This window comes from Mizuhopecten yessoensis, unplaced genomic scaffold (assembly GCF_002113885.1).
Source record: "Mizuhopecten yessoensis strain PY_sf001 unplaced genomic scaffold, ASM211388v2 scaffold1713, whole genome shotgun sequence".
NCBI classification, from domain to species: Eukaryota; Metazoa; Mollusca; class Bivalvia; order Pectinida; family Pectinidae; genus Mizuhopecten; species Mizuhopecten yessoensis.
Window position 1 is genome coordinate 176,109 of NW_018404184.1, and position 25,528 is coordinate 201,636.

At 36.2% G+C, this 25,528-nt stretch overlaps 1 protein-coding gene across 3 annotated transcripts in view; it reads right to left on the reverse strand.

Moving 5' to 3' along the window:
* Nucleotides 1–25,528, reverse strand: part of LOC110466938 (unconventional myosin-Id-like) — a 194,660-nt gene that overhangs the window by 141,283 nt on the left and 27,849 nt on the right. For 2 of the 3 annotated variants that reach the window (XM_021523752.1, XM_021523771.1), the window contains exons 2-4: nucleotides 6,840–7,048; nucleotides 6,436–6,529; nucleotides 5,028–5,042 (exon numbers count right to left, since the gene is read on the reverse strand). In XM_021523752.1, coding sequence (XP_021379427.1) covers nucleotides 5,028–5,042; nucleotides 6,436–6,529; nucleotides 6,840–7,048 — 318 coding nt within the window. The remainder of the gene's footprint in view (nucleotides 1–5,027; nucleotides 5,043–6,435; nucleotides 6,530–6,839; nucleotides 7,049–25,528) is intronic. The other variant, XM_021523762.1, reaches the window with a different exon arrangement.

The window sequence follows — 25,528 nt, forward strand, 5'->3', positions numbered from 1 at the left end:
GAGAAGAAGATGTTTAAAGTTTTTAACATATTTGACCCCTGTGACCTTGAATATGGGTGAAGGTCATTCATTTGAACAAACTTTGTAGCCCTTCATGTAAGCATGCTACTGGCCAAATATCATCACCCTGGGGATTTTGGTTATTCAGAAGAAGTTGTTTAAAGGTTTTTTAAGACAATTGACCCCTGTGACCTTGAATAAAATTGAAGGTCATTCATTTGAACAAACTTGGTAGCCCTTCATCCAAGCATGCTACTGGCCAAATATCATCTCCCTGGGCAATTTGGTTATTGAGAAGAAGATGTTTAAAGTTTTTAACATATTTGACCCCTGTGACCTTGAATATGGGTGAAGGTCATTCATTTGAACAAACTTTGTAGCCCTTCATGTAAGCATGCTACTGGCCAAATATCATCACCCTGGGGATTTTGGTTATTCAGAAGAAGTTGTTTAAAGGTTTTTTAAGACAATTGACCCCTGTGACCTTGAATAAAATTGAAGGTCATTCATTTGAACAAACTTGGTAGCCCTTCATCCAAGCATGCTACTGGCCAAATATCATCTCCCTGGGCAATTTGGTTATTGAGAAGAAGATGTTTAAAGTTCTTAACATATTTGACTCCTGTGACCTTGAATATGGGTGAAGGTCATTCATTTGAACAAACTTTGTAGCCCTTCATCCCAGTTTGCTGCTGGCCAAATATCATCACCCTAGGCCTTTTGGTTATTAAGAAGAAGTCGTTTAAAGTAAAATATTGACGCCGGACGCCGGACGGACGGACGGATGGACGGACGGACGGACGGACGACGGACGCCGCACCATCGCATAAGCTCACTTGGCACTTCGTGCCAGGTGAGCTAATAAACTATACTAAATTTCACCCCCTCACCATGGCCAGGGGTCAAACGGGGGGCCTGGTAGACATGAAAATAACAATTTGTATAAACCACCCAAACGCTTTTACAGCTACAGCTATGGGTAGTATTTGATCCTGGCATTTGTATAACTTAGAGAAGAAGATTTTTGAAATGTTCCCAAATTTCTCCCCTTTTGGGCCCCTAACTCAGCCCCCTAGGGAATCAGACTCATAAATATCATACCATCAGACCTCCCTACCCTAACAAGTATATCTGTCAAATATGAGCAAATTCCGTTCAAAACATTGGAAGATATGGCCTATTATGTCTTTTTCATATATAAACTATACTAAATTTCACCCCCTCCTCAGGGGCAAAGGGGGGCCCTGAGAGACATGAAAATCACAAATTTCATAAACCACCTAAAGGCCTTACAGCTAGGAGTAGTATTTGATTCTAGCACTTCAAGAACTGGAGAAGAAGATTTTTGAAATTTCCCTAATTTCTCCCCCCCCCCCCCCCTTTTCGGCCCCTAACTCAGCCCCCTAGGGGGGCAGACTCACACGATTTATACCAGCAGACCCTTCTCCACTAATAAGTATTTCTCTTAAATATGAACAAATTATTTTTAAAACAACGGAAGATATGGCCCGTCATGTCTATTTCCTTTTTACCCCCTCCTCAGGGGCAAACAGGGGCCCTGGTAAAACATGAAAATCACAAATTGTATAAACCCCCCAAATTCCTTTACAGCTATGGGTAGTATTGATCCTAGTGTTTTTATAACTAAAGAAAAAGATTTTTAAAATTTTCCCAAATCCCCCCCCCCCCCCTTTTTAGCCCCTCACTCAGCCCCCTAGGGGGCCACACCCTTATTTCATAAATCCATTGAGTCCCTGGTCTCAAGGATGCCTCATATCAAATTTAGCTAAATTCCTCCAATCTGTCGTTCAGGAGATAAAGGCTTTTAAAGGGAAAAGTTGACGCCAGACGCCGTGGTACAGCATAAGCTGATCACTTGCCCTTCGGGCAGGTGAGCTAAAAATTTATAATCTCATGAACTGGCAATATAGAATCATACTAAGAATTTCATTTCAGAAGCAGGAGGGGGAAAAAAGGAGAAAGACTGTTTTTCAGCAAATAACAAGAAATAGGGCTGATGAAGAAATACGAAATTATGAGATAATATCAACATGACATACGTACCATAACTCACTAAGTTATGTATTGTTTTTCAGAGAAAAATAAAGTATATTTAAACTGCTGAAATGAAAAGGCTACCTGCCTTCTTTATTCAAATAGAAGTTTTATATTTCATTTCATATGCAATTGACTTTTGACTTTCATAATACATATTTTTTATCCCCAAGAAATGTCTTCATTGTCTTTTTTATAAAGACGATTAGATGTAACTAAGTCTCTAGGTTTGTCCCAGACTTTTCATTTTGTGCCTAAGGAAGACTCATGATCACCCTGTGTATTTTAATCGAACGATCTCTGAAAACTTGAAGCTGCATTGTGATCGATCAAGATTTGAAGTATTTTCTTAAATTCACAGCAAATAAAATTGAAAGCAAACAATTGATACAATATCAGTAATTAAGAAACGAAATGGAAAGAAACATTATTGCGTTAATGAAAAGCATGAGATGACATAATCTCCAATTTTTCAATTAACAATTAAATAAAGCAATGCAACTACATGAAATAATTATTAAACATAAAAAAGAACATTTCACAGTAAAGGAAAGATCTAACACAATTCAAATATCACACGAAGCAGTGATCGTGAGGCAGAAAACAGAATTGTTGCTAAAAAAGGGATCCCAGATCTAGACGGATCATGGTGTTGGCCAATTTGTACCGTCTTTCTTAAAGGTTCTGTGAAAGGTTGAATTTCTCTCTTGTTATATCCCTTCGATCCATTGTTTTTTAGAATCAAAATCAATCATGTACAACTAAAGGTACCACTGAAAATCAACATATGATGAAATGTGATAAAGATCTGTCCTGTACTTCTTCAGAAACAGTGGTCACAACTAAACTTTAATTGTCAAAATTCAAGATGACTCGTCTTTTGGCCATCTTGTTTTTCCAATCAACGAGAAAAATCCCTCCAGTTCTTTCCGAGATATAACACTAAACTAAGGAACTACACTTAAAGTTGATAAGTTGATTTTAATATTCATATGTTTTTTCTGTATGTTATTACCATCTCCATAACATATTGAATAAAGTTGTTAAGTGTTTAAATTGAATCAGTTTCTATATATAGCAAGTGACCTTGGCCTTGACCTTGGAACCCTGAAACACAAGGATGTCGGAGGTATACCCATATTCAACCTTTGTATAAAGTTTGACCAAAATCTGTGAACGAATGAAGTTGCTTAGTGTTTAAATTGAATCAGTTGATGATTTTCTATATATAGCAACAGTGACCTTGGCCTTGACCTTGGAACCCTGAAACACAACAATGTCCAAAGTATACTCATACTTGACCTTTGCAGAAAGTTTGACCAAAATCCATGAAAGAATGAAGTCCTAAAAATAAACGGTATCAAACAGGAAAAGTAGCATCAAATGTAGCTTGGTGTTTATAACACCGATTAATTAACGACTGATTGATTGGAGTCAACAAGCCCATGAAGGTCTCCCTCCGTACCGCTTGGTGGACGAGTGTAGCCAATTACGATGCCAGAAAATCGCTGATCAACTAATGTTTCGACATCTCAGCGGTTTTCTCATAATTACGAAAATGTAGTGTTTCAATTACAGGCTCCGTTCCATGTTAGTTCTGGTGTGGTTTTTTTTACCAAATCGCTAAGCCTAGAGTGTGCATGTTTTTTACCGGCTCACTTTCATGTTGACGGCATCAATAACCTCGTGAATTATTTCAATATTATGAAGCATCATAAAAATAGTGTATTCTGCTTTTATTTTTTTCCTTCTAGTAGATTTGAAGGGGATGTGTTGAATGTTTTATAATCCCTTTACGGTCAAATCAGTCTGTAGTTCTAACAGTGCCACGTGTTGAGAAGTGAAAACATCACGGTCCCTCAGTCGCGACTGCAAATAATTTCAATTAAATTGCTCAGAGCTATTGTTAATCGGTAATCACTGAAAGAGTGTTAGCTAATTACTGTATTTACTGTGGTGTTGAGAAGTGTCAATAATTTTCGCTGAAGCATGATGATCCTACCTAGCCTATTGTCTGGGATCAGACGGTATGCCCTCCGGTCAATTTGTAAAAAATGTTACGTGCCCAGCTAGTGTTTGTCGCCAAATCAGCAGTCATGACCACGGATTACCGATTTTAATAAGTTAAGAGAAGGTAAAAATTGTGTTGCCAAAGAATTTCATTCTTTGTTGTAATTTTAATCATATATGACCAGAGATGAATAATAACGTCTCTGATATGACCGACAACTCAATATAAAACTATTTGAAGGTAGGTAATCCAATATGGCGGACCAGAAACTAGAGAACGATAACTCAAGAATGACTTGTTCCTGCGTATAGTGCGCACCCCCTTTTTGGAATGACAATATTTACCTAAAAAAGTGTGCGCTATACGCAAATTTACGGTATGTTAAAGCATATATACTCTCAAATTTTGCAAGAGAAGAACTATGCAAAAAACTAAAAAAAAAATGGCTGAATTCAAATTTCACTAATTTATGAAAATATCAGCTTGATACCATGGCAATCATCATTAAAATGAAATACAAATAAATATTTTAATATAATAGTATCAGGGAAGAATTTAAAAAACAGGAAACAGTGATCCAACAGCTCAAATATTTTTTTCATTATTATTTACGTATCAATTGGCCAAAACCTTAGTAATTTCAAATAATTTTAGGAAACTAATTTGAATTTTATAACATTATAACTGTACTAAATTTTATTTATAGATATAATTGGCACTTCATGCGACATCATTTTTGACTAGAAATAGTTTGTGGGACTGTATAATAAAGATGACATAGAAGTTACGCAGGTGATAGTATAACAGCAGGTTTGGAATATTTTCTAAAATGCTATAAGAAAGATTGTGTTTCAATCAGATGGTGCATGCAAAGATAATGCAACGTTATCCTTAGCAGACATTCACACATTTTGTAGTTTTTTTGTGAACACGATTATACTACAGGATTTCAAATCTTTACCTTGCTACCTCATTCCTGTAAAAATAGTAAAATACATTGTATAATGTGATTTGTCAGTACTCAGTTATTGGAAGCCTGCAGTCGAAAAAAAACCTTACTGTACGTTGTACATGTTATGTAAAGATCCTCAGTTTTTTCTGTGCTTTACATTTTTTTTCAAATACATCATTTGTTGTACATGTGTAAATAGAATGGTAACTGGCAAATCATTGGACTAAACAAACTGAAGGATATTTTCAATCCTTAGTGTGATTTGTATCTTCCTTTCCATAGAAATCTAAAATCAAGAAAGCAGTTTTGCATGGTGCAGCTAAAATGCTTGCAACTTTGGCAATTCTAAAAAGCCATAGATATAATTCTTAAAAATTAACACTTTTCTTAGGGAAATAATTATAAGTGTAAATAATAAAGTTTATGAGCATATAGTCAACCTAATCCAGTCATGACAGGAAGGGGGACAGAAAGCTGGAACAAGACATCTCCCTATTATACCAGTATAATCAATTTTTGCAACAGACATTATTGTCTGATAAGACTTCATGTTTAAGAAAATAGTACAGTAAGATGACTGTCCATTGCCCAAGTATTTCTGGTTGGTATACAAATGACTTAATATTCAAGCATTCAACTGCTTTCAGTCGACATTCATAGGTAATATGAATGCCAACTTGACAAAAGTAAATTCAAAGAAGAGCTGATTCCATGTTGGGTTTGCCTTTGTTCAGTTGGAATTCATATTGCCTAAGAATGCCAACTGAAAGCAGTTCAAAACATACATTTACCATTTTTGGAGTATGTTCATCTTATTAAAAATTCATGTTCAATGAATAAACAGCCAACGCCCAGGGCAGATCATTGGCATTCAACGTAACAATTTAGCGTTCATAGCCTAAATGAGTGGCAATGCCATACGATGAAAAATATAACACATTGATCTATTTAATCACACAGTTGCACCTAACTGAAAGGTCTATGTACACAGTTTCAAATGAAATATTTTTGTAAACACTTTTCAAGAATTCATTGACAAGAGGCCAAATGGTACTCTCCAAATGGACAAAAGTCAAACACATTTAAATGGACTAAACAAAGGTACAGGATCAACCTTTTACAAGGCTTTAAAAAATTTGACCCTTGTGATGTTGAAAATCTATGAAAGTCATTTACTTAAAAAACGTGATAGATTCTAATACAAGTTCACTTGGTGTTCAGGCTGGTGAGGTAAATATTATAGAAACTGACCTGTAGATCACTATTATTCGTACACATATTAGCTTGAATGTATTTTATATTTCAGTTAGTCATACATAATATATACAGATTTCCTTCATTCTACAGATAAAATTTATGATTCTGTCTAATAATTAGCGAGATTCATATTGAAACTATGTATATTTGGTCATTATACCTTTCAACTTCCTTCTGCCCACCGAGATTGGTCACCGCGGCAATGTACCTCATGATAATTTTGGATGCTTCAGTCTTCCCTGAGCCACTTTCACCTGCAACATAACCGAAATTAGCATATTTCAATTTACAAAATTCTGAAATTCTGCAAAAAAACTGTTATTTGAAATTACATCTGATGGAAACTACTACAATCAGAAAAGGTCCTATCCTTGCCTTCCTAAGTTGTAAGTCAGTGATTACTCAGTAAACTTTACAGCCCAATTAATACTTTGCTTCATGCTGGAAAGCTGAATTTTTCTTTAAAAGTTCCAGTCCTCAAAATATTCTATTATGAGAAAGGAAGAAAACTTAAAATGCCTAAGCTCAAATGCAATACATGAATCCTTCTACAAGACTTTGTACCTGATATGACGATGCATGTGTCTCGACTGCTCCTTTTCATTGTCTTGTAAGCACTGTCAGCCAGGGCAAATATGTGTGGGGGTCGTTCATAGATCTCGCGCCCTCGGTATTGGTCAACATAGGTATTGTTGTAGATGTCCAATGTACGGTACGGATTGACGGAAACAATCACCTCCCCGATATAGGTATAGATTCTGTTTTTCTCATATCTAAAGTAGAAAGCATCAGAAACAACATAATTATTACTCTTCATAGACAGGCATGACCCATTTATTGATAATTGACTTTTGTTAAAATAAGTCCCTAGGGGTGGGGCTAGACACCTGCAGGGTCAATTCTATTATCAAAATGTGTTCACCTCTTGGTGCCAAACAATGATATATATAGTTGTGGGGGTACAAACTCACTTAGAAGGTTGTCTTTTATACACAGCAGTTTGAAGTTTAGATCAAAGTTACTTGCAAGGTTTACATGACTTGATCAAACAGATAAGAGAAAAGATCAACCTGACATGGAACTAATGAAGATGGTGTGACGGTGGACGCCAAGATCCTGCTAGGATAACTTGTACATTGTACATAATACAATCGAGATGTCAACATTGATGTTTCCCTTGGAGACTTAGTCCCGGAGTCATAAACTTAGAAGCTGTGGAGATCCCAATCCTATAACCATATATACAGACGCTGGGCATAAATGATAAAAGAGATTAACACAATCATCATATTAGAATCGACTCTGGCCTCACCCTTAGGCACTAAATAATTTTGAAATGCTTTAAATGGTCGAGATCCCCACCCCATAACAATGTACATTATGCAATTGATGGGCATCAAGGGATGAACACAATGATTAGAATTCTGGAGCCTGACCCCATTCCTAGGGACATACATATAGTTAACATATGTTGTTGCAAGTCCCGAGACTAATTGTCTCCTTCTAACAGGCAGTGTTCATTTGTACCTTAGTACATGGTTGTGATCTGTTACAGAGGACCCTTCTATCCAACATTGGTCAACACCATCATCATAGACAAACAGCTATCAGTGTTTTGATATTTTGTAGATGAAAGACACGATAATTCTATATCATTATTTTTTTGAGACAAACAAATTTTGGAATAAATTGGAAGTGTGTTTGCTTAATATCACTGTATGATAATTGAGTTATCATAGTGAGAAAATACATTGAACAATTGTAGGCCGATTTAAATCTTGTTCAAGTAATATCTTTCAGACATTCTTCCACTATAACTTTTTAAAGTGGCGAAAATGTTTGATAAAATTCTACAGTCAACATTCTTTTTCTTTTAATAGTCCTTCACATTTAAAGCTTTCTTCAGTTAATTATATTGATTCAAAATTAATTGAGTCTATTAGTATTAGTTTATTTCTTGTTTACTTGGATTACTTGCCAAGTATAGTTTCATTTTTTTTTTTTAAATTTCGATGTTTCAATATGTCATCTTGATTTGTTAACATCTTGCCTTCTTCATTGCATAGTTTGGTAACGGTCTTTTGAAGTTGTCTCCCCTTTTTCAGTGACAGAAAGTCTTTTGTATATTTTCCCCTTGTTTGACCAATTTTGTTCTCCGTCTGATTTGACTTCCTATTACCTTGAAAACATCATGTGATTAATCTTCTCTTCAACTGATTATTTGCACCTTCCTCTGCATTATTTTGTGTTAATACTTTCATTAATTTTATTTAATTCTTTTATAATATTTTTTCTCAAGCTAGATTATTTCTTTCAAAACTATATTGATTGTTCAAGTATTTCAATTTTACATAAATCCCATCTCATTCAAGTAGTCATTTTATTAATGTTTTCCATGGTATTACATTTGTTTAAAGTTTTTAAATATTACCTTTTGATACTCTATGTTATTCAATAGACTTTTATTTAATTTCCTTTACCCTGGAAATGGACTGAAGATGTAATACTTAACATTCGTAACATCCAACACCAGCGATACAGCTTGATGATCTGTATATCTTATTAAAACTAGAACACTGACAGGTCAGTAAGGGCCCCGTCTTGTGGCAATATATCCCCCTTAAGAAGCAATCTGCCCGTATAGCTGAGCTTGACGTTTGAGATTTGGACTTCAAAAAGAATCGCAAGGAAGCAAAATATACATTTTACATGTACTATGATGTGAGTCTTGTTTCCTGCCACCTCCATATTTGCTGGGCTCACAGAATTGTAAATACAGGTGCAATACTTATTTGTTAGCTTTGCTTTGTTATATTTCACCTTATATACCTCCTCCATCACGAGCCAGGGTCAAAGTCAGAGATCCACTTTGTCTTTGACCTTTGGACCCAAATGGCCTTGATCATTAACCCAGTGACCCTGATCTTTGGGCAGTTGACTTATTCTTCAATTCCGACCAACTTTGCTTCTTAATATCATAACATAATGTTCTTCAGTGAAAAATACAAAACTTGACCTTGACCCTTTGGACCCCGAAACCTGGACCTAAGGTCAGATGACTCTGTGTTAAGTTCTGAACAACATTGCTTCATAATGTCATATCAAAATGTTCATCAGGGAAAAGGAACAAAATTTAACCTTGACATTTGATCCAATGACCTTGACCTTTGGTTAGTTGACTCCTTGTTTAGTTCTAATGACCTTGACCTTTGACCTTGACTTTTTACCTCAATGTGTATTTTTGTGAACTGAACATCTTGACCAAGTTTCAAGTACATCGGTCAATAAATAACAAAGTTATTAGCCAGTAATTACTATCGGGCACCCGTATCTCTGATACGGGGCCCTAACTAGGTCGATATCTGTTGGTATAATTTTATAGATTACTTCTTTTTGCAATAAGAAGAAAATTTTGCTAGCTTCAGTGTTAATATTTTTCCGTTTCCATGTAAATTGTTGACATATCTGGGTGTTTTTGCCTCTATGGGTCTATTAATCCAGCTTCGTTAATTTAAAAGCATAATTTTACTTAATTTCTTGGTTATAACACATGCTTGTTGAATTTCATTCCAATCTCCCCCAATGATATTTAGGCCGAAAGTATAAGTTTTTATGCATGAAGCACTTACCTCTTTGTAAAATGTCTTCTCCCCAATGATATTTAGGCCGAAAGTATAAGTTTTTATGCATGAAGCACTTACCTCTTTGTAAAATGTCTTTCTTCTTTTGCTATCATTAGGTATTAGGTTGCTTATATATTTACAATTGTGCATATGTTATCATTTATTTTAACATTAACCAACAAGTCTACCATCTTTATCATTATATGAATCTATGACTTCACAGTTGAAGGACTTGATTGATATATACAGTAGTTACACTCAGTCCTCTACTTTGTATTGTACTAAAACTATGTATTGTCTCCCGTTGCCATTCTGCTTTTATGTATGGCAGTATATATATATATATATATATTGTAGATAATAAATGAATAAGTCCTTGCGAAGGAAAATATAGAATAAAAACAAATTTTTCAGATCGTCCGCTAGGCCTTTCTGCCTTCTAGGGCTTCTTCAGGCGGATTATATATATAAGATTCTGTAAAATGTGTTTCCTGTACCAAAATTTTGCTTCTGTTATGTTTTTTTACCTATGTATAAAATCTGTTTCTTTTTTTTGTTTATCACAATCAACGCCGAGTGTTGACAGTAGATGGAATTTGTTTGTCATGAATTTTTGAAAAATAATGTATGGTTTTGGCTGGCAATAAAATAATATGCACTCCCTTCATTACATGACTTGAGAGGCATACATATTTGAAGTTGACTGTTCAGTGTTACTATTTATTAATAATACATGATATACACCATTTTATTCATAGAAAATTTTAAGATCTGATTTATATAATAACACGTTTATGTAAGATCGACTATAACAAATACCATATTGGTAATTGCTTTACATAAATAAATTAAATATGCATTTATAATAATCATGGTTGCATTCTTTATAGATTTTTTTAGAATACTTTAACACCATGTGTTAACATGCTATAGTGTCAATAGTAACATACTTATATAGTTCTTCCTGTTTTCATTGCTATACATTACACATCTACATTATCAGTGATAATGAAATATTCTTGCGCCACACTTTTACACATCGGTATTCTCTAAATAAATATACACACAAATTAGCTTCCAATAGTTCTTATAAAGCATATTGTAATTAATACATCTAACATCTACATGATACATCCCCTTTGTGTAAATATGTAGGAAATATTTTTCATTTCATATAGGTATTATTGTAATCTATATTGTAGCATACATATCATATGCTGCATGTACACCACACAAATACTAGTCTCGTTCAACCAGATGCTTGATCACTTTTAATTCAAGAGTCTGGTCAAACACAGTACTTTAAAATGACCATCACCAGAGGGCAGTGTTTTTACTTTCGTTTCCGGACGTTATGTCAACGCCATTAAACATTTCAATGAATAATGAAATTAATGAAAAAAATTACCTATACATGCATTCCTGAAGTACCTGTGTATTCACTTTTATCGAGAATAATGAAAGAAAATGTGTCAAATCTCCAGAATAATGCCATATATTTCCATGGAATAAATCATAACTAAGCACAAAGCCAACAAGGCTGACTGAAGTTGGAATTTACCTGTACAACATTCAAAACACCTTCAAGTTCTCGCTCAGGTAATCTGGCTTGATATTGTATCAATAGCCTTGTTAGCTTCATGAATTATTGTAAAATATCCAATGAAAATATATGAAATCATTCTTTTCGAAGCATTTTTTTTACATTTTTCACGTTAATAGTGAAACAAGAGGCCCAATGGGCCAGCATCGCTCACCTGTTATTAATCTAACACTTGTAATCTTAAGATTTCATAAGAACCTATTAAAAGATTAAAACATATGACGCCTCTGACCTTAATTGTTGAACAAGGACATTAGGTTGAAAGTGGATCAAGGTCATTCATTTGAACTAACATGGTAGTCCTTCATCCCAGCATGCTACAGGCCCAATTTCAGTACCCTGGCCCTTTTGCTTATTGAAAAGAAGTTCATTGAAGATTTTACGACATTTGACCCTGTGACCTTGAAAGTTGGTCAAGGTCATTCAGTTAAACAAACTTGATAGCCCTTCATCCCAGCATGCTACAGGCCCAATATCAGTACCCTGGGCCTTTTGGTTATTGAGAAGAAGTTGTTTGAAGATTTTAACATATTTCAACCCCTGTGACCTTGAAAGTTGGTCAAGGTCATTTATTTGAACAAACTTGGTAGCCCTTCATCCCGGCATGCTACAGGCCCAATATCAGTACACTGGGCCTTTTGGTTATTGAGAAGAAGCTGTTTGAAGATTTAAGACATCTGACCCCTTTGACCTTGAAAGTTGGTCAAGATCGTTCATTTAAACAAACTTGGTAACCCTTCATCCCAGCATGCTACAGGCCCAATATCAGTACACTGGGCCGTTTGGTTATTGAGAAGAAGCTGTTTGAAGATTTAAGACATCTGACCCCTTTGGCCTTGAAAGTTGGTCAAGATCGTTCATTTAAACAAACTTGGTAACCCTTCATCCCAGCATGCTACAGGCCAAATATCAGTAGACTGGGCCTTTTGGTTATTGAGAAGAAATTGTTTGAAGATTTTAAGACATCTGACTCCAGTGACCTTGAAAGTGGGTAAAGGTCATTCATTTGAACAAACTTTGTAGACCTTCATCCCAGCATGCCACAGGTCCAATATAAGTACCCTGGGCCTTTTGGTTATTGAGAAGAAGTCCCTTGAAGATTTTACAACATTTGACCCCTGTGACCTCGAAAGTTGGTCAAGGTCATTCATTTGAATAAACTTGATAGTCCTTCATCCCAGCATGCTAGAGGCCCAATATCAGTACCCTGGGCATATTGGTTATTGAGAAGACAGGCCCAATATCAGTACACTGGGCCTTTTGGTTATTGAGAAGAAGTTGTTTAAAGATTTTAACATATCTCAACCCCTGTGACCTTGAAAGTTGATCAAGGGCATTTATTTGAACAAACTTGGTAGCCCTACATCCCAGCATGCCACAGGCCCAATATAAGTACCCTTGGCCTTTTGGTTATTGAGAAGAAGTCCCTTGAAGATTTTACAACATTTGACCCCTGTGACCTCGAAAGTTGGTCAAGGTCATTCATTTGAATAAACTTGATAGTCCTTCATCCCAGCATGCTAGAGGCCCAATATCAGTACCCTGGGCATATTGGTTATTGAGAAGACAGGCCCAATATCAGTACACTGGGCCGTTTGGTTATTGAGAAGAAGCTGTTTGAAGATTTAAGACATCTGACCCCTTTGACCTTGAAATTTGGTCAAGATCGTTCATTTAAACAAACCTGGTAACCCTTCATCCCAGCATGCTACAGGTTCAATATCAGTCCCATTGGCCTTTTGGTTATTGTGAAGAAGTTGTTTGAAGATTTTAACATATTTCAACCCCTGTGACCTTGAAAGTTCGCCAAGGTTATTTATTTGAACAAACCTGGTAGCCCTTCATCCCAGCATGCTACAGGCCAAATATCAGTACACTGGGCCTTTTGGTTATTGAGAAGAAATTGTTTTAAGATTTAAGACATCTGACCCCAGTGACCTTGAAAGGGGGTCAAGGTCCTTTATTTTAACAAACTAGGTAGCCCTTTATCCCAGTATGCTACAGGCCCAATATCAGTACCCTGGGCTTTGTGGTTATTGAGGAGAAGTCGTTTGAAGATTTTCCGACATTAGACCCCTGTGACCTTGAAAGCTGGTCAAGGTCATTCATTTGAACAAACTTGGTAGTCCTTCATCCAAGCATAATACAGGCCTAATTTCAGTACCCTGGCCCTTTTGATTATTGAGAAGAAGTTGTTTGAAGATTTTATGACATTTGACCCCTGTGACCTTGAAAGTGGGTAAAAGTCATTCATTTGAACAAACTTGGTAGCTCTTCATTCTAGCATGCTACAGGCCCAATATCAGTACCCTGGGCATATTGGTTATTGAGAAGAAGTTGTTTGAAGATTTTAAAGACATCTGACCCCAATGACCTTGAGAGTTGGTCCAGGTCATTCATTTGAACAAAATTGGTAGCCCTTCATCCCAGCATGCTACAGGCCTAATACCAGTACACTGGGCCTTTTGGTTATTGAGAAGAAGGTGTTTGAAGATTTAAGACATCCGACCCCAATGACCTTGAAAGTTAGTCAAGGTCATTCATTTGAACAAACTTGGTAGCCCTTCATCCCAGCATGCTACAGGCCTAATATCAGTACACCGGGCCTTTTGGTTATTGAGAAGAAGTTGTTTGAAGATTTTAAAGACATCTGACCCCAATGACCTTGAGAGTTGGTCAAGGTCATTCATTTGAACAAAATTGGTAGCCCTTCATCCCAGCATGCTACAGGCCTAATACCAGTACACTGGGCCTTTTGGTTATTGAGAAGAAGGTGTTTGAAGATTTAAGACATCCGACCCCAATGACCTTGAAAGTTAGTCAAGGTCATTCATTTGAACAAACTTGGTAGCCCTTCATCCCAGCATGCTACAGGCCCAATATCAGTACCCTGAGCCTTTTGGTTATTAAGAAGAAGTTGATTGAAGATTTTAACATATTTGACCCCTGTGACCTTGAAAGTGGGTAAAAGTCATTCATTTGAACAAACTTGGTAGCCCTTCATCCCAGCATGCTACAGGCCCAATATCAGTACCCTGAGCCTTTTGGTTATTAAGAAGAAGTTGATTGAAGATTTTAACATATTTGACCCCTGTGACCTTGAAAGTGGGTCAAGGTCTTTTATTTGAACAAACTTGGTAGCCCTTGATCCCAGCGTGCTACTGGCCAAATATCATCTTCCTAGGCCTTTTGGTTATTGAGAAGAAGTTGTTTAAAGCAAAAAGTTGACGACAGACGACGGACGGACGGACGACGGACCTTCGGGCAGGTGAGCTAAAAATTGAGACCCCTTCGCCCAAGGATGCTCCAGACTAAATAAGGATTAAATCCCTTAATCTTGATGGTCGAAGAATGATTTTAAAGGTTTTACCTCTATTTCTCCTATTGGGCCCCGCCCTTCTGCCCCCTGGGAGACCACACCCTCTGCTTATACAAAATTGAGTCCCCTTGGTCCAAGAATGCTCCAGACTAAATCAGGATAATATCCCTTAATCCCTATGGTAGCAGAAGGATTTTAAACGTTTTACCTCTATCTCCTCTATTGGGCCTGCCACCTCTCTGCCTCCAGGAGGGTTAGACAGACCATTTATACAAAATTGGTTCCCCTTCACCCAAGGATGCTTCATACCAAATTTTGGCAATACTGTCATTCGTACAGAGGAAGGTATTTGAAGAATTTGCTATGTTTCCCCTATTGGGCCCCTCCCTTCTGGCCCCAGGAGGGCCACACTTGCTGTATATGCGAAATTGAGTCCCTTTTGCCAAAGGATGCTCAAGACTAAATAAGGATAAAATCCCTTAATCCCTAAGGTAGAAGGATTATAAAGGTTTTACTTTTATTTCCCCTATTGGGCCCCGCCCCTCAGGTCCCAGGGGGTCACACCCACTGTTTATCCAAAATTGGTTCCTCTTTACCCAAGGATGCTCCACACCAAATATGGACCAATTCCTTTCATTCCTACAGAAGAAGGATTTTAAAGAATAATTTGGTATGTTTCCCCTATTGGGCCCAGCCCCTTAAACCCCTGGGGGGCCTGACCAACGATTTATACAAAATAGGTTCCCCTTTACCCAAGGATGCTTCAGACCAAATATGGAACAAATCCTTTTATTCCTACACAAGAAGGATTTTAAAGAATTTGTTATATTTTCCCTATTGGGCCACGCCCCTCAGCCCCCACGGGGGCCAGACACACAGTTTATACAAAATGGTTCCCCTTCACCATAGAATGCTTCTGACCAAATATGGACCAAATCCTTTCATTCCTACAGAAGAAGAAGGATTTTAAGAATTTACTATGTTTCCCCTATTGGGCCACGCCCCTCAGTCGTTCATGACTAGTAGCGTTTAAAAGGAAAAGTTGACGGACGGACGGACTGACGGATGACGGACGCTGCGGTATGGCATATACCTCATTGATTATCCGTAAATACGCACAAATCACATCGGATGTGCATACAGAATTTGGTTGAAACATCTGAACAATATCTACAGCAATTATGACACGAAAACCAAGTTAGAGAAAAAGGATAATATTTGCAAGAGTTAAAGAACAGAAACAGCAGATATTGATGTTTTTCGTTATTCAAGGGGCCATAACTCTCCCATTTGGTGTCCGCTGAGAGTGGTCATCGAACTTGTCCGAGCCCTTAAGGCATTTAATCCTGTGACCAAATTTGAAGAAAATCGGTTAACATTTGTTGTAGTAATTGTACGGGAACGAAAAGCTGCAGATAATGACGGTTTTCATTATTCAAGGGGCCATAACTCCGCCAAATGGGGTCCGCTGACAGTGGTCATCAAACTTGTCCGAGCTCTTAACCCTTAGGCTGCTACATCAATTTCTATGTAAAGGGACATCACTGCTGAATTAATTATTGTAATATAAATTAATTAACTTAATTTTTCAGAAGTGCATAACTTGAAAAATATTTGTTATATATGTGAATAAAAGTTTCAAGAAAATTGTTCGTTATTGTCTCTAGTTTATAATACGTTTTCAATTCTAAAGTTGCTTCAGTATTTACCTGTACAGGTGGCCATGGTAATAAAGGTAAGAAAAGGTGAGACTTTTATTTAATCGGATTTAAGCACCAGAAAAATCATTTTAAAAATATTTTTGTCAACAAATGTGATTGGCAAATGATAACAGATATTATAAACTTCATTTATGACATAAGACACTGTACATTTACACATTTACATCTGACCCCAGTGACCTTGAAAGTGGGTCAAGGTCATTCATTTGAACAAACCTGGTAGCCCTTCATCCCAGCATGCTACAGGCCTAATATCAGTACCCTGGGCCTTTTGGTTATTGAGAAGAAGTTGTTTGAAGATTTTAACATATTTGACCCCTGTGACCTTGAAAGTGGGCAGGTGAGCTAAAAACAATTGTTTCGCCTGCCCACCCACCTACAAACACACAGGAAAGAAGTGAATAGAAATATATGCAACTGAACAGGAAATAGGCCGGAACTTGTATGTCCTGCTGTTTACTGGTATATATATTATGTATAAATCATACACAGCAATGTTTTCACAAGATTTGTTTAATAATATAAGTACTTATTTATAATTTAATTGTATTAAAAGTGTTGTTTTTTTAAGTATTTCATAATTTAATTGTTTCTCAATGTCATAGTTTTGTTTCTAGCGTAGAATAATTCTGAGTATTTTTGAAATGTCCATATCCACATTAGATCAAATATTCTAGTTAGTGCCATGTTTCTATAGAACAACTGAAATAAGAATATTGATCAACAGTATGTTCCTCAGGTAAATTGTTGACAATTTATTAGAATCTGGACAATTACATGTATTAGAATAAGAAGAGATAACAAGAGATCCCAGAGGGATCTTGGTGCATGCCCACCATTGTACCATCTCCATTAGTTCAATGTCAGTTCGATCTTTTCACTTCTTTTCTTGTTTGATCGAGACATGGAAACAGTAAATGCATCCTTAGGTAACTGATCATACTGCTGTGTATAAAAGACAACCTTCAAAGTGAGTTTGTCTTTACACATATTTACTAGTACAGTACTTAATGTTAAAGAATCTTGTTTTTATGATCACTCTCAAAATAAAACATGAAAACTAAGGACCAGGTAGAACCTACATACAATGTATCAAATTTGAAAAAGATCCCTCAAGTCATTTCTAAGAATAAATTACTTTATCTTTCAAAATCCTAGATGGCCGTCTGTCAGCCATTTGGTTTATCCAATCAGTCTCAAAGGTAAACATGCACAACTAAAGAACAAGGGGAACCTAAATATCAAACTTGAGAAAGATTCTTCCAGTAATTTCTAAGTAATAATACTATCAAACTTTAACTCTTAAAATTCAAGATGGCGCTTGTCAGCCATCTTAGTTTTCTGATCAGTCCCAAAATCCTATATGCATAACTATATATATATATATCATAAGGACCATTAGGAACCTTCACATGAAATTTTATAAAGATCCCTCCAGCACTTTCTGATAAATAGCCCAAACAAACTTTAACTCTCAAATTAAAGACGGCTGGCTGTCAGCCATCTTGGTTTTGTGATCAGTTTCAAAAAAGATATGCATAACTAGGGACCTTGGGGAACCTTCATGTAAAATTTGAGAAAATACCTTTAGTACTTTCTGATAAATAGCGCTAACAAACTTTAACTCATAAATTAGAGATGGCTGGCTGTCGGCCATCTTGGTTTTGTGATCAATCCCAAAAATTACATAAAGATCCCGCCAGTACTTTCTGATAAATAGCGTTAACAAGAATAGTTAAAGGACGGACGGAATGACGGACGGACCAAGGACGCAAGGCAATTGGAATCTAAAAAGAGGCCCATGGGCTTTAACAGTCACCTGAGTCCTACAGTATTTATTTTTGTTGTTGAAATATTTACCAATTTGAGTAAAAAATAGTTAAGTAGAACATTAGGACCATGAGCTGATCATTCCTAGACCTAGAGTTTCAGTTAAATCGGCCTATCAGAACTTGGATTTTATGCAAATCAACCACACTGAGTGATCTCACGAGATGACATGCGCAAGTCACGTGATTCAGTACATACACTTGTCTTATATTCAGCTTCACGGAAAATGTTCGCTTGGATTATTATCATCCCCAAGTTTACCAACAAACTATCGTTGTGCGTGTATTCTACAATGTCAGAATACTTGGACAAAACCAAAGATATAAAGAAATAATGCAACAAAATTATTCTTGGGAACTGTTTCACCCCACGGTCCAGTTTGTCGGAGTACACTATCCAGATGGATAAAAACAGTTATGGCACAAGCTGGTGTGGATGTGTCAGTTTTCGGGGCACACAGCATTAGGGCAGCTGCCACTAGTACTGCTTCGTCGCGTGGTCTACCGATACAACAAATCTTGAAGGCCACAGGCTGGAGTTGAGTCGAGGTTTTATAACAGGAACATTGTGACCACGGACAATAATGAAACAACTGCATTAAGTGCACTGCTACAATAGCATAAAACTACAAATTTCAATGAAACGTTGTTTTATTCATTAAATAGAATGCAAGTGTTAATGAACATTTTATCTGTTGTTTAGTTATTATTTAAATTGCATTGTGTTTTTACCAAAAATTGTATTGACTCTGAAATCTCGTGAGATCTCTCAGTGTGGTTGATTTGCATAAAATAAACAGATTAAACGAATACATAAAGTTTGATCTGAATTTATCAAATCAACTTCACACTGAGATAACACCCACCCTTATATAGGATATATATAAATAATTTATCTACATAGTTTATATGTATTCCCTCCCATGGGCTTGTTTTCTCAATACAATTTTTCCTCTTTTATCTACTCTAAAAGCTGAATCATGTGACTTGCGCATGTCATCTCGTGTTATCTCTCAGTGTGAATTTGATAAAATTCAGATCAAACTTCATGTATTCGTTTAAACTGTTAATTTCTGATCGACCCGAAAAATAACAACACTTTGTCAGTACCAGTGTCGATCACATTCCTACCAAGTTTCAGTTAAATTGGCCCATTAGAGATTGACTAAGTTTGAAAACGTTTTTCAAAATGGCGGCCATGGCTGCCATATTGGATTTCTGATCAACCCCAAAAATAACAACACTTTGTCAGGACCATGAGTCGATCATTCCTACTAAGTTTCAGTTCAATCGGCACAGCAGAACCTAAAGCTCAGGTGACCTAAACATTTTGCATGGGCAGACTAGAATTCGAACCTAGAACCTCCAAACTTTAGACACTTTGAACAATGAGCTACCTGGTCACCTGTGCTCAATCCAGTATTCCTTCCTCCTTCACAAATCTTTGCCCCTGAAGATAACACTATAGCTACTTACAACTCAGGTTTTGGTATCCTCTTGTCAAGTACATACCGTACTCACATAAACAGTACTTAAAATCAAAGAATGATCACAGGCACCACTGTAAGTCAGGAGATGAAAAAGTCATAGCCAGACAGGGATTTGAGCCTTGAACCTTCAAAATATTGATGAAAGCTTAAGTTTATATATAATTATAAGCTCTAACAAATTGAGCTGCCTGGTCGCCAGAGATTGACCTAGTTCAGTTCTGCTACAAAATGAAAACGGTAATTATAAATACAATGTAGTTGTAGTACATGTTGAACAGCATAACCCATTAGATGTTGGTAATACTGGAGTTGTGACGGTAAATGTACATATATGTATTCTTGATAGATCAAACACTGCATAGATTGGTGTTCAGGACATTGATAAGTTAGGAAGTGACCTGAAATATTAGCAATAAAGATCACCAGCACTGACCCATTCACTACACCAATCCATCACCAGTGCAGTATATACATACAATAAGCCATAAATCTATAAAGTTATAAGTGACAGCTAGTGTTTGACAGCCATATGAGACCCAGATCATGACCAAATATGTCAGTCAACTTTTACACTGCCATGTAGATCAGGTCTACTGTAATTATAACTTTTTCTTCTACAGGAACATGTACATATAGTTCATATGTATATATAGTACATATATGTACATATAGTTCACAAAATACACATGATCAGCAATTATTTTTGGATGCACCCTCGCAGGATTCCCGCAAAATATATCTATGTGGCAGAAATGCCACACATATGACGAAAGTGCCCAGAATACCCAACTCTCTGCATGCTGAAAAACAAATTGGGTGGAAATAGTGTTGTCTAAATCAAACGCAACCGGATATACAGGTAAAGTCATATAACATGGAAATCCTTTAAATATAGCTGTATTTAACAGTGCTGTTTCCAAAATCAGAACAGCAAGGAGAGTCCCATAGTTCATATAACTACACAAACATAAATAATGACCAAGCATATCATTACCCATGCATTTTCTTTATAATTCTTGGAAAATTGAGAGAAAAACTGGTCCGCTATCCGAAAATCTCATCACTTTTGAAATATTTTTAATAAATGCAAGATGAATGAAGATTATGAAACATTTTTGGATTTTCTTCACATCCAACTTTATTTTCAGATTTTCTGCACAACAACAGTGAAGGAGTGATTGATTTTGTATATTATAAAGCTTCAAACACAAACACGAATGTAATAACTCAGTCTAACAATGAAGCAGTCTGAATTTGTATGTAGGGAAAATAATCAGTATTATCACGGAATTAGATTAGTTTAAGTCCAGTATACTAGTATTATAACTTAAATTGAAGCCAAATTAAATGTTACATTTAGACTGAAACACATCTTTTCTAGTAAACTGCAACACTTTTACACACAAAAATATCTGTTTGGTATTGCTTACACTCCATATAAATACTTCAACCTTATAATAGACAACAGCCCATGGATGGTGGTGATCCAACACTGCATAAAACAAAAGGCCCAGAGGGCCTGTATTACTCACTTTGATATAAGAGCAATCATCAGAAAAGTAATTTTGCAAATATTTCTTTTCCTTAAGAAAGTTCCAGACTATAAGTAAAAACCTGATACTTCTCTATCCCAGTATGCTACTGGTCGAATGCATCACCGAGGACCTCCTCGTAATGCAGCAGAAGTTATTAAAAGGTTTTTACATTTATTTGGGGAAACTTTATAGCACTCTATGTCAAGACCATACTGGCCAACTATCATCACCCTGGGGCTCCTCATTATTCAGAAAAAGTTGTTTAAAATGCTTTTATGCATTTGATGCCTGTGACCTTGAAAATGTCGAAATCATTTATTTGAGGAACCTTTATAACACTCCTTCTCAGCTGGTATCTTTAATGGTTAGGAATCATCACTCTGGGACTCTGGGTCAAGGACATTTATTTGAGAATCCTTCATAGCACACAATCCCAGGTATCTACTGGCCCAATATCAATGTTGTTAAAGTTGACTTAAGTTTCCTCTTGAATTATTCAGAAGAAATTATTTAAAGGTTTTTTACAAATTTGACCCCTGTGACCTTAAAACGTAGGTCAATGTCATTTATTTTATGGACTGACGGTCGCGATGGACAACACACTATACCATAAGCTCAAATGGCACTTCATGCCCGGTAAGCTATAATTCTGCACAAAAACTTTAACCAAGTCCACATAAGCTGTTTTTGGCCCCTAAAGAATGAAAATATGGTTCAGCACATTGCTTTCACTCCCTATATAATACTTCAACCTTATCATAGTCAACAGTTTTCCAGAGGTCACTTTTCTTGTTAAGACGGTGAACCTAGGACTACAGATTACATTTGTCTCTTAAGATATACAGACTCCCTCTAGGCAATTCAATACCAAGTGGTTGTATGATTGGTGGCTATAAGAGAGCTTGTTTCAAAGATGGCTGTTGATTTTCAGAGTAAAGTTCTTTTAATGCATGTAAAACACATATCAAGCACAACAATTTTGAATTGTATCCTAGATTAATTTATGTGTATCTACAATCAAAAGGGACTCGACCTTTAAAGCTGTACGTTTCAATAACATTAACCCACTTATATAATTAGTGTTGGGAATCACATGTAAATTCATGCTCGATCATCACTTCCAATTAAGTGACTGATGATCGACTAATGATCGATCAAATATTGATCAAATTGAAGAAAATTCAGTAATTCAAGGTTATATTCGCTTTCCAAAATCTACTTTTACTTTCGTTTCCAAGGGAAATCTGACATTGGAGAATTTCGCTAATAACACACAACATTCATTCAACTAGAATTATGTCAGTGTGACATTACAGCCGCTCACCACTTTAAATTTAATTGCTTCAGTAACACATTGAGCATCAATATCTACTATAATACCTCAGATATGTGTTCTGTATTCTGCTAATTGAAAATCAGGTCATGTGATGATGTTGCCTTTGAGATTTTCAAAATCAATCGCTTCTTAAATGATGCCTTAAAAACATTTTTCCCTCTCCTCTTTTTTCACCCTCTTTAAGTGTGACGCATTGTTGTAATTTTCATTAAATTACATCCTCCAATGATGTGACATGAGCATTTACGTGGAGAATGGCAATCAGTGAATGGATAATAAAGAATAGGTGATTTTGTGCTTGTGAAATGAAGGATAATTAATAGTATGCGGAAAACATGCATGGAGAAAAGAGACATTGTACTCCTTTTATTTTTATTTATTTTTTATTCATATTAATAATAATTATTAATATATGTAGCGACTATATTTACCGTCATTGAATATACAAAATCTCACAATTGTTCTTGGAATATTTTTGAATTATATTTCTCAATGTGACTAACAACCTAAGAGTTATTTCACTTACACCAAATTGGATACAGTATTTTGACACGGCGCGGCTGTTGTGTCATGTTCTTAAATTGTTACACTTTCATAAATCAATACACCAGAAATAGCATGCTGTGTTACAGAAATGTTTGATAAGCATACACGGTTCACATATCGTCTCGTCTCAGAGCCATTACCGTTATCAACCTAAGCATAATATGTCATATTACATTCCCGTTTCAAACATCAAAATATAGGTTATACTTCATCACTCATACGGTTTATAAGTATATATATTTACTTCTTCCTTCTACAGACAGCGTCGATGCTTGACAGTCTTCACATGTGCTTTCTCGAATCATATGTGTTTCACATGCGTAACACTCCTCAGACCGCAATCCGAGTTGCTAAAACGCTCAAACCTAGGGCACGAATTTCACCACCACAACACTCGTAGAATGCACCGGAGATGAACATTTTGTTTTCAGCAATTATTTAAAGTATGGATTATTAATTGGAGAAGAGTATCAGATGACGTTATGTAACCCACATGTGAATGTCAGAGATTCTTCTTTCTATTTACGATAACGAAACTTATATAGCGGAAGCATGCAAGACTGAATTATGCGCAAGCACCCCGAATGGAAGTGGGTCCGTCATTTCGTTCTCCGAAAAGAATTAATAAGCCGCTCGGCTCTCGCCAAGAGCAGCTTAAAAACAATACGTTTGTTGACAGAAGCTTATAATTATTGAAAAATATATATTTGGAAATGATATTGATAATGTTTTCAATGCCCATTATGCTGCGACAGCTGCATCTCGTATTCAGAAATGCTGTGATGGATTGGTATTCACCTGATGACACCCCGTCAAACTTAACATTTTATTCGTAAGATAGCCCACACTTTCGACAAAGCTTTTAATTGATATCCAGCTAAGGAGGAACAATACTTTCCAAACGTTTAAATCAGTATCCCCCGAATGATCATAGATTTTAATCTCCGGAATGTCCTGGTTTGCCATATTGTCACGTACTGACAGAGCCATGCAGAATTTCTACTGAAACGCAAGTTCTGATTGGTTATAGGGTGGACCAGCTAGCCAATCAGCGTCGTCGTTGTGTGGGATGTTAGGACAAGTTGTTTCGACCAAGAACGAACAACTCGCTGTCGGTGGTAATAACAGTATACGTAACTATCCGAGTTTATTTTTTGTTAATACTTCTATCAATCAATTTTCAGAAACGAACAATCAGGCGTCGACTAAATTGATTAATCGGAACAACGCTAGATATAATTATTATGATTAAACTATCATAGCATTTAAAACTATTTCCTTATAACATCTGTACTGTAAGCCAGATCTTCATCATGCTCCCATCACATAAAGGAGATCTTTGAAACAAGCTTCAACACATATGAGATACACTATATATATATATATATATATATAAAACAAGGCAACACTTTTTCCAATGAATTTATTGTAATATTGTTCCTTGTGACAATAACATTACATACAATATTTACGTGACAGCTCATGCGATTAAATCACTTACCAAGTGAAACCACAAAATATATACAGTTCTTTCAAATTACAAAGACTTGCCTGGCACTAACAACCAATACACAATAACACTTCAAATAATACTTAATGAAACAAGAGCTGCACTTATGAAATATGTCAAGATAACACTAGGAGATACCTTTCTCTTATTCTACTCATTTTGCTCGTAATCATTACAACTTTTAAATGATATTAGCACATGTTTTAAAAGATTAACACATGTGTTATAAGATTAAATCATGTGTTATAAGATTAACACATGTGTTATAATATTAGGTGTTGTAAGTGATTATTACGAGTGGTTCAAAAATATTAAGAGTAGTTTTTTGATATTAGGAGAAGTTGTGATTACCTGTTGGCACAGAGCCAAATTTTAGCTAGCAGCAAACGTCGACCGACCGCGGGTACGTTTCACGCTTCGACGGTCGCGTGGCCCGACTGGTTAGCATTTACCTGTGCTAGTCTAGTCCGAATTATTCTGACGTTTTATCGACTTTTTTTCATATCGGTATAAAAAAAAATCGGGCTAGTCCCGAGCCCAACACTAACACTGCCATGTTACATTCAGACGTCGATTTTGGCATTTTCGTGTACATATCAGCCAATCTTAGTCAAGGATTTAATCAGACATAATCTAATAGAAAGTGATCTTCATGACGAAGATTGGTCTTTATCTCGAGGAAAAATATCTTCATACGAAAACATGTGGATGGAACTCTACTCGACTGATTGGCAGGTGTAA